The 15,950-nt window shown below is 44.9% G+C and overlaps 1 protein-coding gene across 1 annotated transcript in view; it reads right to left on the bottom strand.

Moving 5' to 3' along the window:
* Positions 1-15,950, bottom strand: part of LOC311121590 (dendritic cell-specific transmembrane protein-like) — a 53,469-nt gene that overhangs the window by 25,473 nt on the left and 12,046 nt on the right. Inside the window, exon 4 of the mRNA XM_084196051.1 lies at positions 12,069-12,282. Within this exon, the coding sequence (XP_084052177.1) occupies positions 12,069-12,282 (214 nt within the window). The remainder of the gene's footprint in view (positions 1-12,068; positions 12,283-15,950) is intronic.

Raw genomic sequence — 15,950 nt, 5'->3', positions numbered from 1 at the left:
AGGGTGGGGAGAAACTGTTATGAAAACATGGTGCAGAATATTGTGAGAACGGCAATAACTGAGTAATGCAGGGAGTAGGATATATGTGTGTGTGTGTGTGTATGTATGTGTGTATGCATGTGTGTATATGTGTGTGTGTGTGAACTGAAGGTCAGTAGAGCAGTTTTAGAGTGGAAAACTACAGCCCGCCTACAGAGGGGAGGGATTTCTTTTTGTATGACGTATGAGTATAAAAGATGGACTCTGAAATTGTGATGGCAGAATTCTCAATGAATAAATATCTCTGACTATGCAGACCGGAACTCTGGCCGTTACTTAAATCCCAAAAGACTTACAACCTTTTGGGAGACGCACAGAGACACTAAAATAGTTTGTTAAATAATTCACATAACAGCTTGGTCCTTCTGAGCCGGACTCCAATACCCTGTTTCTGTCATTCCAGGTAACTCTGAAAACCGTCGACGGGCGAATAATACATTCGTAAATAGAAAGTCCTGCCCTTTGACATTAAGGGTTAAAACAGGCCAGAGGACACCTGATTAATGACAGAGACGGTGACAGAATCCAAACCTACATTGAATCTCGGCTGCAAGGATAAGGTCAGTAGTCTTTATTCATTACTTGGTGAAATTGATTTGAGAACTTGCTAAATATTGAAAAGTAGCAAATTGATCAATGCGTAGCCATTTTAAGTGAAATGTAGGGGACTGTCAGGAATTATCAAGATTACATTGTGAGGATAGACTCCTCCGTAGAGTAGGAGATAATTCTGGGGGACTAGTCAACCTGTTGGTGGGTCCGTAACGATTCACGGTAATAGGCCATTACCAAAAGAAACTACCCGGTGTTGAAATAGAAGGAACTATTAAAAGTACACCTATGGGATGGAACCTGTAAGAGATTATTGAACAGTCAACAAATAATCCGGGTTAAACAAATACAAAAAGTACACCAGAAGGAATTAAAATAGCATGTGTGAGAAATAGAATATTAGTAAAGTCAAAAGTCACAAACAACTGTAGATTTTGCTGTAACTCTATCCGTTCTGGAGCCTTATAAACTCCAGGTTACCGATACAACACCAATAATCATGTAAGGTTGTATACGTGTGAGACCTAATGTTTGCTCAAAAGTTACATGAATAATTCCAGGTGGTTGTATAGAGGAGGGAGAACCCATTCCTGTTGTGTGAGACTGTCAGGAATTATCAAGATTACATTGTGGGGATAAATCCCTCTGTAAAAGTATGAGATAATTCTGGGGGACTAGTCAAGATTACATATACAGGAAGGGGTGATTCAAGGTGGTTGTATAGAGGAGGGAGAACCCATTCCTGTTGTATGAGACTGTCAGGAATTATCAAGATTACATTGTGGGGATAAATCCCTCTGTAAAAGTATGAGATAATTCTGGGGGACTAGTCAAGATTACATATACAGGAAGGGGTGATTCAAGGTGTTGTTGTGTGAAGCTATTTTGAATTACTTGTTAAATTGACTTGTTATATAGAAGAGGTGGCTAAGGGATTTTTAACAGTACCAACCATGGGGGGGCAAATCCTCACAAGAGGTCCCAGAATTTACTGGGGATGAGAAATACTTGATGTAATTAAAATGGAATCAAGGGATAGAAGAAATCTCCATTATGTAACCAGGTGGAGGGAGAGGTATGGTTTTGAGGGACGTCTAGATGCAGATAAACTCGAATCCATACTTAAACAGATACATAAGGTGTGTAAAGGAGAAATAAGCAGTGAGAGAGAGAGAGAGTAGGAAGGGGCCAGTACCCACTGATAGCCTTACCTAATCTATTGGCGGGGAATGAAAGGGGCCCCAGCAACCTTAGATGTATACAGTAATAATAATAATATGCCATTTAGCAGACAGGCCATGAACACAGAGGACGTGGCCAGAGCGGTAGAAGGAATGACCCACCCCAAAACAGGAATGGTAAGGTTTGGGCTGCCGTTAGAGGGCAGTGGGTTTCAGGGGATGCCCAGAGGACACTTTTGCCATGGGCCGATCACGGAGAGTATGTTGGGAAAATAACTGAATTGTGTAATAGCATCAGAGAGATATGCAATCCATCATGAGCAGAATAACAGACAGGACAGAGCCAAGAAAGAAGAGGAAGATGCAGAGTTACTAATTGCCACTCTGGGAGAGATGGCGGGTAGAACTTAGGAGAGAGAGGAGATAAGGCAGGAAAGAGTGAAGGCCACGGGGGGGGGGGGGGGGGGGGGAGAATAGGGGCTTTAACTGTAACAAGGGAGGGCACTTCGCCAAAGAATGTGAGGCCCCGTATAAATACTGTGGCAAGATAGGCCATAACTTTTCCCGCTGCAAACATAAAGGAGAGGGCAAGAAGGGAAACCGGGGAGAGAAAAGAGAGAAAAGAGAGAAGAGAGAGAGAGAGAAGTCCATCCCCCAGCTTTGAGCGTGAGGAAGAGGAAGATAAGGCGTGACTAGTCCTTGAGGGAGAAATAGTAGACTCTAGTGGGGGGAAGACTAAGGAACCCTTTGATCCAAATTGTGAGGTGTTTGAATTGGCTACTATTGACTTAGCACTTCAACAGGAACAGAAACCTTATTTGACATTGACAGTAATGGGTATGAAAATTAAATTCCTTTGTGATACGGGAGCCTGCAGGACAGCAATCTGTGCAACAGACAAGCCAGATGGAGTCAGGATTGATCTGCCTCTGGTCATCAATTTATTGAAAGGTTATCAGCCCCAATAACCCTAAAACATGACCAAACAGGATGAGAGGCAACCATACCCATCCTGATATCTAAGCTGTGTCGGGTAAATTTACTAGGACGTAATGTAATGACTTTTTTATTTTTTATTTTTTTTATTTAACCTTTATTTAACCAGGTAAGCCAGTTGAGAACAGGTTCTCATTTACAACTGCGACCTGGCCAAGATAAAGCAAAGCAGTGCAATAAAAACAACACAGAGTTACATATGGGGTAAAAAACATAAAGTCAAAAATACAACAGAAAATATATATACAGTGTGTGCAAATGTAGCAAGTTATGGAGGTAAGGCAATAAATAGGCTATAGTGCAAAATAATTACAATAGTATTAACACTGGAATGCTAGATGTGCAAGAGATTATGTGCAAATAGAGATACTGGGGTGCAAAAGAGCAAAATAAATAACAATATAGGGATGAGGTAGTTGGGTGGGCTAATTTCAGATGGGCTGTGTACAGGTGCAGTGATCGGTAAGGTGCTCTGACAACTGATGCTTAAAGTTATTGAGGGAGATAAGAGTCTCCAGCTTCAGAGATTTTTGCAATTCGTTCCAGTCATTGGCAGCAGAGAACTGGAAGGAATGGCGGCCAAAGGAGGTGTTGGCTTTGGGAATGACCAGTGAGATATACCTGCTGGAGCGCAGACTACGGGTGGGTGCTGCTATGGTGACCAATGAGCTAAGATAAGGCGGGGATTTGCCTAGCAGTGATTTATAGATGGCCTGGAGCCAGTGGGTTTGACGACGAACATGTAGTGAGGACCAGCCAACAAGAGCGTACAGGTCACAGTGGTGGGTAGTGTATGGGGCTTTGGAGACAAAACGGATGGCACTGTGATAGACTACATCCAATTTGCTGAGTAGAGTGTTGGAGGCTATTTTGTAAATGACATCGCCGAAGTCAAGGATCGGTAGGATAGTCAGTTTTACGAGGGCATGTTTGGCAGCATGAGTGAAGGAGGCTTTGTTGCGAAATAGGAAGCCGATTCTAGATTTAACTTTGGATTGGAGATTCTTTATGTGAGTCTGGAAGGAGAGTTTACAGTCTAACCAGACACCTAGGTATTTGTAGTTGTCCACATACTCTAGGTCAGACCCGTCGAGAGTGGTGATTCTAGTCGGGTGGGCGGGTGCCAGCAGCGTTCGATTGAAAAGCATGCATTTAGTTTTACTAGTGTTTAAGAGCAGTTGGAGGCTACTGAAGGAGTGTTGTATGGCATTGAAGCTCGTTTGGAGGTTTGTTAATACAGTGTCCAATGAAGGGCCAGATGTATACAAAATGGTGTCGTCTGCGTAGAGGTGGATCTGAGAGTCACCAGCAGCAAGAGCGACATCATTGATATACACGGAGAAAAGTGTCGGCCCAAGAATTGAACCCTGTGGCACCCCCATAGAGACTGCCATAGGTCCAGACAACAGGCCCTCCGATTTGACACACTGAACTCTATCTGAGAAGTAGTTGGTGAACCAGGCGAGGCAGTAATTTGAGAAACCAAGGCTATTTAGTCTGCCAATAAGAATGCGGTGGTTGACAGAGTCGAAAGCCTTGGCCAGGTCGATGAAGACGGCTGCACAGTACTGTCTATTATCAATCGCGGTTATAATATCGTTTAGGACCTTGAGCGTGGCTGAAGTGCACCCATGACCAGCTCGGAAACCGGATTGCATAGCGGAGAAGGTACGGTGGTATTCGAAATGGTCGGTGATCTGTTTGTTAACTTGGCTTTCAAATACTTTCGAAAGGCAGGGCAGGATGGATATAGGTCTGTAGCAGTTTGGATCTAGAGTGTCACCCCCTTTGAAGAGGGGGATGACCGCGGCAGCTTTCCAATCTCTGGGGATCTCAGACGTTATGAAAGAGAGGTTGAACAGACTAGTAATAGGGGTTGCGACAATTTCGGCGGCTAGTTTTAGAAAGAAAGGGTCCAGATTGTCTAGCCCAGCTGATTTGTAGGGGTCCAGATTTTGCAGCGCTTTCAAAACATCAGCTGTCTGAATTTGTGTGAAGGAGAAGCGAGGGGGGCATGGGCAAGTTGCAGCGGAGGGTGCAGAGTTGGTGGCCGGGGTAGTGGTAGCCAGATGGAAAGCATGGCCAGCTGTAGCAAAATGCTTGTTGAAATTCTCGATTATTGTAGATTTGTCGGTGGTGATAGTGTTTCCTAGCCACAGTGCAGTGGGCAGCTGGGAGGAAGTGCTCTTATTCTCCATGGACTTTACAGTGTCACAAAACTTTTTGGAGTTAGTGCTACAGGATGCAAATTTCTGTTTGAAAAAGTTAGCCTTTGCTTTCCTGACTGCTTGTGTATATTGGTTCCTAACTTCCCTGAAAAGTTGCATATCGCGGGGGCTATTTGATGCTAATGCTGTACGCCACAGGATGTTTTTGTGCTGGTCAAGGGCAGTCAAGTCTGAGGAGAACCAGGGGCTATATCGGTTCTTAGTTCTGTATTTTTTGAATGGGGCATGTTTATTTAAGATTGAGAGGAAATTACTTTTAAGGAACAACCAGGCATCCTCTACTGACGGAATGAGATCTATATCCATCCAGGATACCTGGGCCAGGTCAATTAGGAAGGCCTGCTCGCTAAAGTGTTTTAGGGAGCGTTTGACAGTGATGAGGGGTGGTCGTTTGACCGCGGACCCGTTATGAACGCAGGCAATAAGGCAGTGATCGCTGAGATCCTGGTTGAAGACAGCTGAGGTGTATTTAGAGGGTATGTTAGTCAGGATGATATCTATGAGGGTACCCATGTTTACGGATTTAGGGTTGTACCTGGTAGGTTCGTTGATAATTTGCGTGAGGTTGAGGGCATCTAGTTTGGATTGTAGGATGGCTGGGGTATTAAGCATATCCCAATTAATGTCACCAAGCAGTACGAACTCTGAGGATAAATGGGGGGCAATCAATTCACATATGGTGTCCAGGGCACAGCTGGGGGCTGAGGGGGGTCTGTAGCAAGCGGCAACAGTGAGAGACTTATTTCTGGAAAGGTGGATTTTTAGAAGTAGAAGCTCAAACTGTTTGGGCACAGACCTGGATAGTATGATAGAGCTCTGCAGGCTATCTCTACAGTAGATTGCAACTCCACCCCCTTTGGCAGTTCTATCTAGACGGAAAATGTTATAATTGGGGATGGAAATGTCAGAATTTTTGGTGGCCTTCCTGAGCCAGGATTCAGACACTGCTAGAACATCAGGGTTGGCGGAGTGTGCTAACGCAGTGAATAACTCAAATTTAGGAAGTAGACTTCTGATATTTATGTGCAAGAAACCAAGACTTTTGCGATTACAGAAGTCAGCAAATGATAGCCCCTGGGGAGTAGGAGTGATACTGAGGGCTGCAGGGCCTGGGTTAGCCTCTACATCACCAGAGGAACAGAGGAGGACTAGAATAAGGATACGGCTAAAGGCTTTAAGAACTGGTCTTCTAGTGCGTTGGGTACATAGAATAAAGGGGGCAGATTTCCGGGTGTTGTAGAAAAAATTCAGGGCATTATGTACAGACAAGGATATGGAAGGATATGAGTAAAGTGGAGGTAAACCTAAGCGTTGGGTAACAATGAAAGAGATAGCATCACTGGAGGCATCAATTGAGTCGGTCTCCGCGTGTATGGGGGGTGGGACAAAGGAGCTATCTAAGGCAGGTTTAGCTGGGCTGGGGGGTCTACAGTGAAATAGTACAATTAGAAATAACCGAAACAACAATAAGCTAACCATGTTTGGGCTGAGGCTAAACATAAACAGGATGTAGTACCGTAAAAAGGAACAGTCCAGCAGACATCAGCTGTATAGCTGAGTTATCATAAGGTCCGGTGAACAGCAATAGGATAGTTCGGAGGCTGCTAAAGCACTAGCGAGTAAGAGGCCACGGCTAGCGTGTGCTAGCGGGCCGGGGCTAGCAGATGGAATCTTCGTGGTCGACGTCGTAACCACCACAGACGATTTCGTCGGCAGACCAGTCGTGTAGGATCGGCGGGGCTCCGTGTCAACACTAGGTGGTCCCGTCCGGTTGACAGAGAGGTAGATAGCCGGGAGATGGGCCTAGCTCAGGATGATTAGCCAGACCACAGCGTCCATTTTGTTGCAGCTAGCTGGTAGCGATGAATCCGGAGTTAAAGGTCCAGTGATTCAGTGATTCCGGCAGAAAAACTGATATGTTCTGGGTCGATAACGCGCTGTGCAGACTGGCCGAATATCCGGTGATTAATGTCCAGTGATTAAATTAATCCCGCAGAAAAAAAAATCCAATGTTCTGGGTGAAATACCGCTAACTGTGGCTAATAGTAAGTAGCTAGCTAGCTGGCTAGCTAGTTTCAACTGGAGATTCTAGATAAAAGGTAAGTCAATAATAGAATCCGTTCCACATTGAGTGAGGCGGGTTGCAGGAAAGTATATTTTGTAGAAGGATGAAAAGTCTGATAGGGAAATATGTATGAAAAATACAAAAAAACAGGGTATTTACAGGCTATTTACAGACACACGACAAAAACAGAACTGCACTACTACGCCATCTTGGAAAGTAAATTGAATGTGGCTGTCATTTCCGCTGAGAGGGGAATGAAAGTACACATAGTCAGAGACAATATGGTGGTCTGTGGGGAAGAGGAGCCATGTTATTGGTGTAGGCAAGATTTGTTAAGGGATGGAATAATTGATATTCCCCGAACCTTGATGGAACTTGCTGATGATGTAGTACCAGGCCCCACTAAAATGTCCCCCGATGACCTACACTGTACTCTCTGGTATAACAAACACCCAGGTCCAGATGCAATATATGAGGAAGCATTATTTAAAACCACAGAAAGGACTATAGCCTTGAAATGGTTTCACCATGACAACACCCACGCAGTAGTGGAGGTGGAACTAGGGCCCCAATGTCAGAGACTGTTCAGGGAAATATGGAGCCCACATGTGTCCCTAGCAAAGGAGCCAGCAGAGGACTGGAAAGACATGGGCCAGTGGGTATCCAAGGGTAAGAGGATCACTGATTGGGTCAATATTGTGAGTGGCGATTAACACAGCCCATCCACAGATAGTACATTTAGATGAGAATAGCAGATGCTGAGGAGAGGAATACCTGTTGACAGAACAACAGGAGTCAGACTTAAAAGAAGTTCCAGAGCATTTGTGGTCCCGGGGTCCAGCATACGTAGGATTAATAAAAGGGGTAATTCCAGTACAGGTGATACCCAAATCTAATCATAGGCCGTATCAGAAGCAATACCCTATGAAACCAGAAGCAATAAAAGGTTTGCAGTTTACCAAGAGCAGATTGTGAGGGACCTTGAGGGAGGGCCAATTCTCGGGGAGATAGTGAGGCCAGAAACAAAGGTGCAGTGTCCTGGAAATCACAGTCTGTTTTGTTTTTTTCAGTTCTGCTGGGAGTACATTGGATGATGGGGTTTTGTGTTGAATTAGAGACAGTGAGACTATTAGTCAATACCTAGGAGAGAAGAGAGGTTACGGTAGCAAATACAGACAAGAAGGAAATGGTAATAGTGGAGACAGGAGTGAGTGGAAGTGTTACAATTGTGACAAAACGGGACATTTTGCTAGAGAATGTGAGGAACCGTGTAGTTACTGTGCAAGGAAAGGGCACCAGTTAAGAAACTGTAGGCAGAAGGGGAAGAGAGAAATCAGGAGTCCTCATGACCTGGCTGTTTGGTTGTTGTTTTTTAATTGGGGTTTTCAAATAAAAAACAACACACCTAGTATGATGTTTATAAAGCCTTGTTGTTTCAATTTTGGGGGGTTTTCAGCAGGTCAAGGGTGATAGGTCTTAGAGGAGCATGCACAGTGAATTTTATGGAGTTTTTTAGGTTTTGGCTGAGTTTGGGGTATATATGATTTCTTATGAGAATGAATGTCATGAGGACTAATGAACACTTGGGATAAGTAACATTTATGAAATATTTAGAATAATGGTAATGTTTGGTATACTATGGGATGGAATTTCAATTGCCTCTGAACTCTGTTTTAACTTTCTGGTGTTAATTAATCATCCACACTGGTAAATTCTAAAGGCATGAGAGGAGGACTTTAAGATAGTTTATTTTACCAATAAATAAAAATAAGGGATGGCAATTGGATGATTAATTACCAATATTACCTAAGTGATTGTTTAGGTAGGTGGTAATATTGACACATGGGCAGTGACATGTGTCAATAGGAGGGATGGATGTTAGAGCAGATTAGACAACACTTTGTTGCATATGGGATTACTAATAAAAAAATCATTTAAAAAAAATGTTCAAGATGTGTTATCTGTGCTCAAAATAATCACCAGGGCAGACAAAGGGCACCTCAGGGTGAGTATCCTCCGGCTAAGTACCCTTTCCAGCAATTGGAAATTGATTTTATAGAGTTATCACGGAGTGAAGGGAAGAAATTTAGAGTAACCCCAGATAAAGATGGGTTATCCCCCTTTGAGAAAGTGTTTGGAAGACCTTACAGAATGCCAGTTGGCAGGACCAGACAGGCAGACATAGAACTAGAGAGCACCCTAGCAGAACACGTGAGAAGGTAGTTTATTAACCACACCTGTATGTCAGAGGTTTTGTGCCCCACAGGTGAACTAAAGGAGAAGGTGACCCACTCTATCTAACCAGGAGACTGGGTGTGGATCCAGTCCCTAAAGAAGAAAAACTGGAAGCAGCCCCGTAGGGAAGGTCTATATCAGGTCCTGTTGGTGACGGCCTTCGCTGTAAGAATCGCCGAAAGATCCACCTTGGTGCATGTCACTCACTGCAAAAAGGTAAACCCAGTTACACCTGACGAACAAACACAGAGTTAGGAGAAAGAACCGATCACCACTAGGGCTCGGGGGTTGGCTCCTTAACGAAGATTCCCTTACCCTGTCTGATCATCCCTGTGTGAGTTCGATAGAAGGTAAAGCAATGGGTTGGCCTCTGGCGTCTGACATGTTCTCAGGGCGAGGGTGGGGATTCACAGGTCTCCTGACGGTAGGTAGCTGTCTGATTGTGGGGGCCATATTCCTAACACACTCAAACCCTCCTGATCCGCCAGAAGTAGTAGTTAACCTAACAACAAGTTGATAAAATAATACCTTAACACAGTCTATGAAGGCATAGGAGACAGCTAGACGTAGGGAAAGGGGAAGTACTAGGGACTGTAGGGAAGGACATCACCATATGTATGTCACCATGTATATCCTGGGACTATGTAGTTGCTCATACCAAGCGGGGGGGATATGTCAATCTCCATACACAGTTTAAGGACAGGTGTAGTATTGTGAAAGTAGGGAATTACCAGAAATGGCAGTGCGACCCATATAAGGGTAGGTACTGTCTGAAAGTCTGAATTACGCTAAAACAGGTTACAGACCTGAACAAGTGAGATATCCTCTTCAACTGGGGCACCCTATATTGTAAACCTCTCTGAGGGAGGTAGTCAGACCGGGGCTGTGGTGAAGGAGTCTTGTAGTAACTTGCACTATCTGTATCCCCCGATAACAAAGTCACCCCGACCTAGGTTGCCTCCGTTTGAAGTCTCAGGGGATTCTTATTGTTTTTCTAGGACTAGTAAGATAGGATGCAGGGTTGGGCATCTTAGCTCCTGCTCCCACACAGAGAATGTCACAACTAAAGAGACCATGACTAATCTCTCCTCTTTGTTGCAGCCAGAGGATTTTAGGTACCAAAACCAGGCCCGTGCTGACATCTGATGGTTGTGTGGTGATAACAGATTGTGAACTCCCCTACATACGCAAACAATCAAACGTGTCAGAGACTGGTGAGTTGTCACGTAGAAAGTGGGACCTCCTCCCGGGATCCTTTGATGAAAGGATATATATTGATGGGATAGGAGTACCTCGAGGGGTTCCAGAAGAATTCAAAGCTAGGAATCAAATCGCAGCTGGGTTTGAATCAAGTATTTTCTGGTGGTCAACAATTAATAAAAGCGTAGGTTGGATAAATGATATGTACTATAACCAGCAAAGATTTATAAACCACACTCGTGATGCAATAAAGGGATTAGCTGAGCAGACAGCGGCAACTAGCTTAATGACATGGCAGAATAGAATAGCTTTAGATATGCTTTTGGCTGAGCGGGATGGAGTTTGTGTTCTGTTTGGATCTATGTGCTGTACTTTCATCTCCAACAACACAGCACCGGACGGGTCCGTGACCAAAGCGCTTCAGGGACTCACCACGCTGGCGAACGAACTGGCTGAGAACTCTGGTATTGATAGCTCCCTAAACGGTTAGTTTGATAACATATTTGGTAAATGGAAAACTATTGTTGTAACTATTCTGGGTGAAGTTATAGCTTCTATGGGTATACTTGTTCTTTGTGGATGTTGTCTTATTCCCTGTGTCTGAGGGTTGGTGAGCAAGGCGGTTTCCCAACAGATGGTGAGATACGGCCCAATCCCGGACTCCAACCTAAGGAATGAAGGATATGACCTACCAGGCTTGGTGGAGGACGACGACGATCCAGATAATTTGAGACTGGATGTTTTCCTAGAACTATAAATCTCTAGTTTAAAAGTTATTGTAATGATCTTTTGTGTATTAAAGTCTCATTTTAAGTATGATGTACTAGTTACCATTGCTAAAAAGTAACGTTATGCTTTTAATCATGGGGTAACCCTGATGAACCTGTAATGTTTTTATATGCAAACCAACTTATATACTTCAATGAGTGTGATTCATTTCCATAACAACATATATTTTGTATGTGTGTAATATTTAGTCAAAGGGTGGAATTGATAGATTAATTATTAATGACTAATTATTACACCCTGAAACTGTGTATAATGTGTTAGAAATGTGTGAGTGTAGGACCAGTAAAGGCTATGGCATTGAGCCACTATTTAGCAATGTGAGTAAGAGTTAGGCCAGACAACAAAGACAACTGAGAAACTAAGATAAAGAGGCCTCCCAATTTAGGGAGGGGAGAAACTGTTATGAAAACATGGTGCAGAATATTGTGAGAACGGCAATAACTGAGTAATGCAGGGAGTAGGATATGTGTGTGTGTGTGTGTATGTATGTGTGTATGCATGTGTGTATATGTGTGTGTGTGTGAACTGAAGGTCAGTAGAGCAGTTTTAGAGTGGAAAACTACAGCCCGCCTACAGAGGGGAGGGATTTCTTTTTGTATGACGTATGAGTATAAAAGATGGACTCTGAAATTGTGATGGCAGAATTCTCAATGAATAAATATCTCTGACTATGCAGACCGGGACTCTGGCCGTTACTTAAATCCCAAAAGACTTACAACCTTTTGGGAGACGCACAGAGACACTAAAATAGTTTGTTAAATAATTCACATAACAAACCCGTACTTGTTTTAGCAGTCTCAGCAGACCAGTCCTCTTCTTTGGAGGCCTCGTCTTGGCTCTCTTGTGGCTGATCTTAGCATGGAGCTGCTGCACCCGCTGGTCTGCATTGTCGTAGTAGAACTGTTCTGAGACCAGTAGTTTGAGCTGACCCATCTTTGCAGACAGCAGGCCTAGGACCAGTAGAACAACCAGGATAACAGACAGGGGGACCAGAGACCTGGAGAGGATCAGGGAGGGTTGGGGTCAGCATTAGCAGGTCTAGGACCAGTAGATAACAGACAGGGGGACCAGAGACATGGAGAAGAACAGGGAGGGTTGGGGTTATCAGGTGTAGGACAAGTATATAACAGAACAGGAGACAGGACTCGCGACTATCTTTTTTCCTCACCGTGCCGGTACCGTCCCAAAGTGCAATTTCAAATGAACTTGAACAGTCCCAAAATGAAAATACATTTAATGTTTTGATATGCCAACATGGGTCTAGGTCATTTGCAGTGCTTTTAAAGTATTTTGTGTATTTCTGAGACAGATACAGTCTATATTACATAAACTTAATTTGTTAAGAAAAAATATTTTGCATCTTAATGAAAACAAACATCCCAGATGTTTAGTTAATTTCATTCCGATCTCCTTTGCATTAGTGTAGCCTTTTTCTGTAGCCTGTCAACTATGTGTCTGTCTATCCCTGTTCTCTCCTCTCTGCACAGGCCATACAAATGCCTCACACCGCGTGGCTGCTGCCTCTCTAACCTGGTGGTCCCTGCACGCATGACCCACGTGGAGTTCCAGGTCTCCGGCAGCCTCTGGAACTGCAGTTCTGCGGCCAACAAGGCAGAGTTCATCTCAGCCTATGCTACCCTCCAGTCCCTAGACTTCTTGGCGCTGACGGAAACATGGATTACCACAGAAAACACTGCTATTCCTACTGCTCTCTCCTCGTCTGACCATGTGTTCTCGCATACCCTGAGAGCATCTGGTCAGCGCGGCGGTGGCACAGGAATCCTCATCTCTCCCAAGTGGACATTCTCTCTTTCTCCCCTGACCCATCTGTCTATCTCCTCATTTGAATTCCATGCTGTCACAGTCATTTATCGCCCTCCAGGTTCCCTTGGAGAGTTCATCAATGAGCTTGACGCCTTGATAAGTTCCTTTCCTGAGGATGGCTCACCCCTCACAGTTCTGGGTGACTTTAACCTCCCTACGTCTACCTTTGACTCATTTCTCTCTACCTCCTTCTTTCCACTCCTCTCCTCTTTTGATCTCATCCTTTCACCGTTCCTCCCTACTCACAAGGCAGGCAATACGCTTGACCTCATCTTTACTAGATGCTGTTCTTCTACTAATCTCACTGCAACTCCCCTCCAAGTCTCCGACCACTACTTTGTATCCTTTTCTCTCTCGCTCTCCTCCAACACTACTCACTCTGCCCCTACTCAGATGGTAATGCGCCGTCGCAACCTTCGCTCTCTCTCTCCCGCTACTCTCTCCTCTTCCATCCTATCATCTCTTCCCTCTGCTAAATCCTTCTCCCTCCGATCTCCTGATTCTGCCTCCTCAACCCTCCTCTCCTCCCTTTCTGCATCCTTTGACTCTCTATGTCCCCAATCCTCCCCTCCTGCTCCGTGGCTTGACGACTCATTGCGTGCTCACAGAACAGGGCTTCGGGTAGCCGAGCGGAAATGGAGGAAAACTAGACTCCCTGCGGACCTGGCATATTTTCACTCCCTCCTCTCTACATTTCTTCCTCTGTTTCTGCTGCTAAAGCCACTTTCTACCACTCTAAATTCCAAGCATCTGCCTCTAACCCTAGGAAGCTCTTTGCCACCTTCTCCTCCCTGCTGAACCCCCCCCCCCCCCCCCCCCCCCCTCCTCCCTCTCTGTGGATGACTTCGTCAACCATTTTGAAAAGAAGGTTGACGACATCCGATCCTCGTTTGTTAAGTCAAATGACACTGCTGGTCCTGCTCACACTGCCCTACCCTATGTTTTGACTTCTTTCTCCCCTCTCTCTCCAGATGAAATATTGCGACTTGTGACGGCCGGCCGCCCAACAACCTGCCCGCTTGACCCTATCCCCTCATCTCTTCTCCAGACCATTTCCGGTGACCTTCTCCCTTACCTCACCTCGCTCATCAACTCATCCTTGACCGCTGGCTATGTCCCTTCTGTCTTCAAGAGAGCGAGAGTTGCACCCCTTTTCAAAAAACCTACACTCGATCCCTCCGATGTCAACAACTACAGACCAGTATCCCTTCTTTCTTTTCTCTCCAAAACTCTTGAGCGTGCCGTCTTTAGCCAACTCTCTTGCTATCTCTCTCAGAATGACCTTCTTGATCCAAACCAGTCAGGTTTCAAGACTGGTCATTCAACTGAGACTGCTCTTCTCTGTGTCACGGAGGCTCTCCGCACTGCTAAAGCTAACTCTCTCTCCTCTGCTCTCGTCCTTCTAGACCTATCTGCTGCCTTTGATACTGTGAACCATCAGATCCTCCTCTCCACCCTCTCCAAGTTGGTCATCTCCGGCGCGGCTCACTCTTGGATTGCGTCCTACCTGACAGGTCGCTCCTACCAGGTGGCGTGGCGAGAATCCGTCTCCGCACCACGTGCTCTCACCACTGGTGTCCCCCAGGGCTCAGTTCTAGGCCCTCTCCTATACTCGCTATACACCAAGTCATTTAGCTCTGTCATATCCTCACATGGCCTCTCCTATCATTGCTACGCAGACGACACATAATACATCTTCTCCTTTCCCCCTTCTGATAACCAGGTGGCGAATCGCATTTCTGCATGTCTGGCAGACATATCAGTGTGGATGACGGATCACCACCTCAAGCTGAACCTCGGCAAGACGGAGCTGCTCTTCCTCCCGGGGAAGGACTGCCCGTTCCATGATCTCGCCATCACGGTTGACAACTCCGTTTTGTCCTCCTCCCAGAGTGCAAAGAGCCTTGGCATGACCCTGGACAACACCCTGTCGTTCTCCGTTAACATCAAGGCGGTGACCCGATCCTGTAGGTTCATGCTCTACAACATTCGGAGAGTACGACCCTGCCTTACACAGGAAGCAGCACAGGTCCTAATCCAGGCACTTATCATCTCCCGTCTGGATTACTGCAACTCGCTGTTGGCTGGGCTCCCTGCCTGTGCCATTAAACCCCTACAACTCATCCAGAACGCCTCAGCCCGTCTGGTGTTCAACCTTCCCATGTTCTCTCACATCACCCCGCTCTTCCGCACACTCCACTGGCTTCCAGTTGAAGACAAAAAACATATTGTAAAGTGGTTGTCCCACTGGCTATCATAAGGTGAATGCACCAATTTGTAAGTCGCTCTGGATAAGAGTGTCTGCTAAATTATTAAAATGTAAATGTAAAAAAAAAATCATTATTAATAATTATAATTCATTAATTGAACATGTTATCCACATGTATACAATGTTATTGTGAACCTGAATAAACTTAAGTTAGAGATATTACGTTCCACCACAGCTGCCCCATTAAACAACATAACACAACAATATACAATACAGAACGTGTGTTCCCAGCCTGAAGAATGGTCGCCTTTACCTTTTTGAACGCCACCATTTGCATAACGGCCAGGGCCTCAAATGTACTTTTTGGTCCACCAGCCACTCAGATTTTTTACCAGCCAAAATAGAATTACACCAACAAAACACAAAAAAATGGATGCACATGCTTTGTAATGTTTTTAAAACAAGAAATGTATTACTAGTAAGAAGTAATGTGGTATGTTGTTTAATTTCATTACATTTATGTGACCTGAGTCTTTTAACAAAAATATCACAGATGAGACAACAAAAATGACCTGCCCCTTTAAGGGAGGGAGGTTACCGTGGTAATGCAACTCAGAGTCATGTTTGTGCCT

This window comes from Coregonus lavaretus (genome assembly GCF_964263955.1).
Source record: "Coregonus lavaretus genome assembly, contig: HAP1_SCAFFOLD_154, whole genome shotgun sequence".
Taxonomy (NCBI): Eukaryota; Metazoa; Chordata; class Actinopteri; order Salmoniformes; family Salmonidae; genus Coregonus; species Coregonus lavaretus.
Note: the sequence above shows the minus strand (reverse complement) of the source record. Positions and strands in the feature narration are given on the sequence as shown.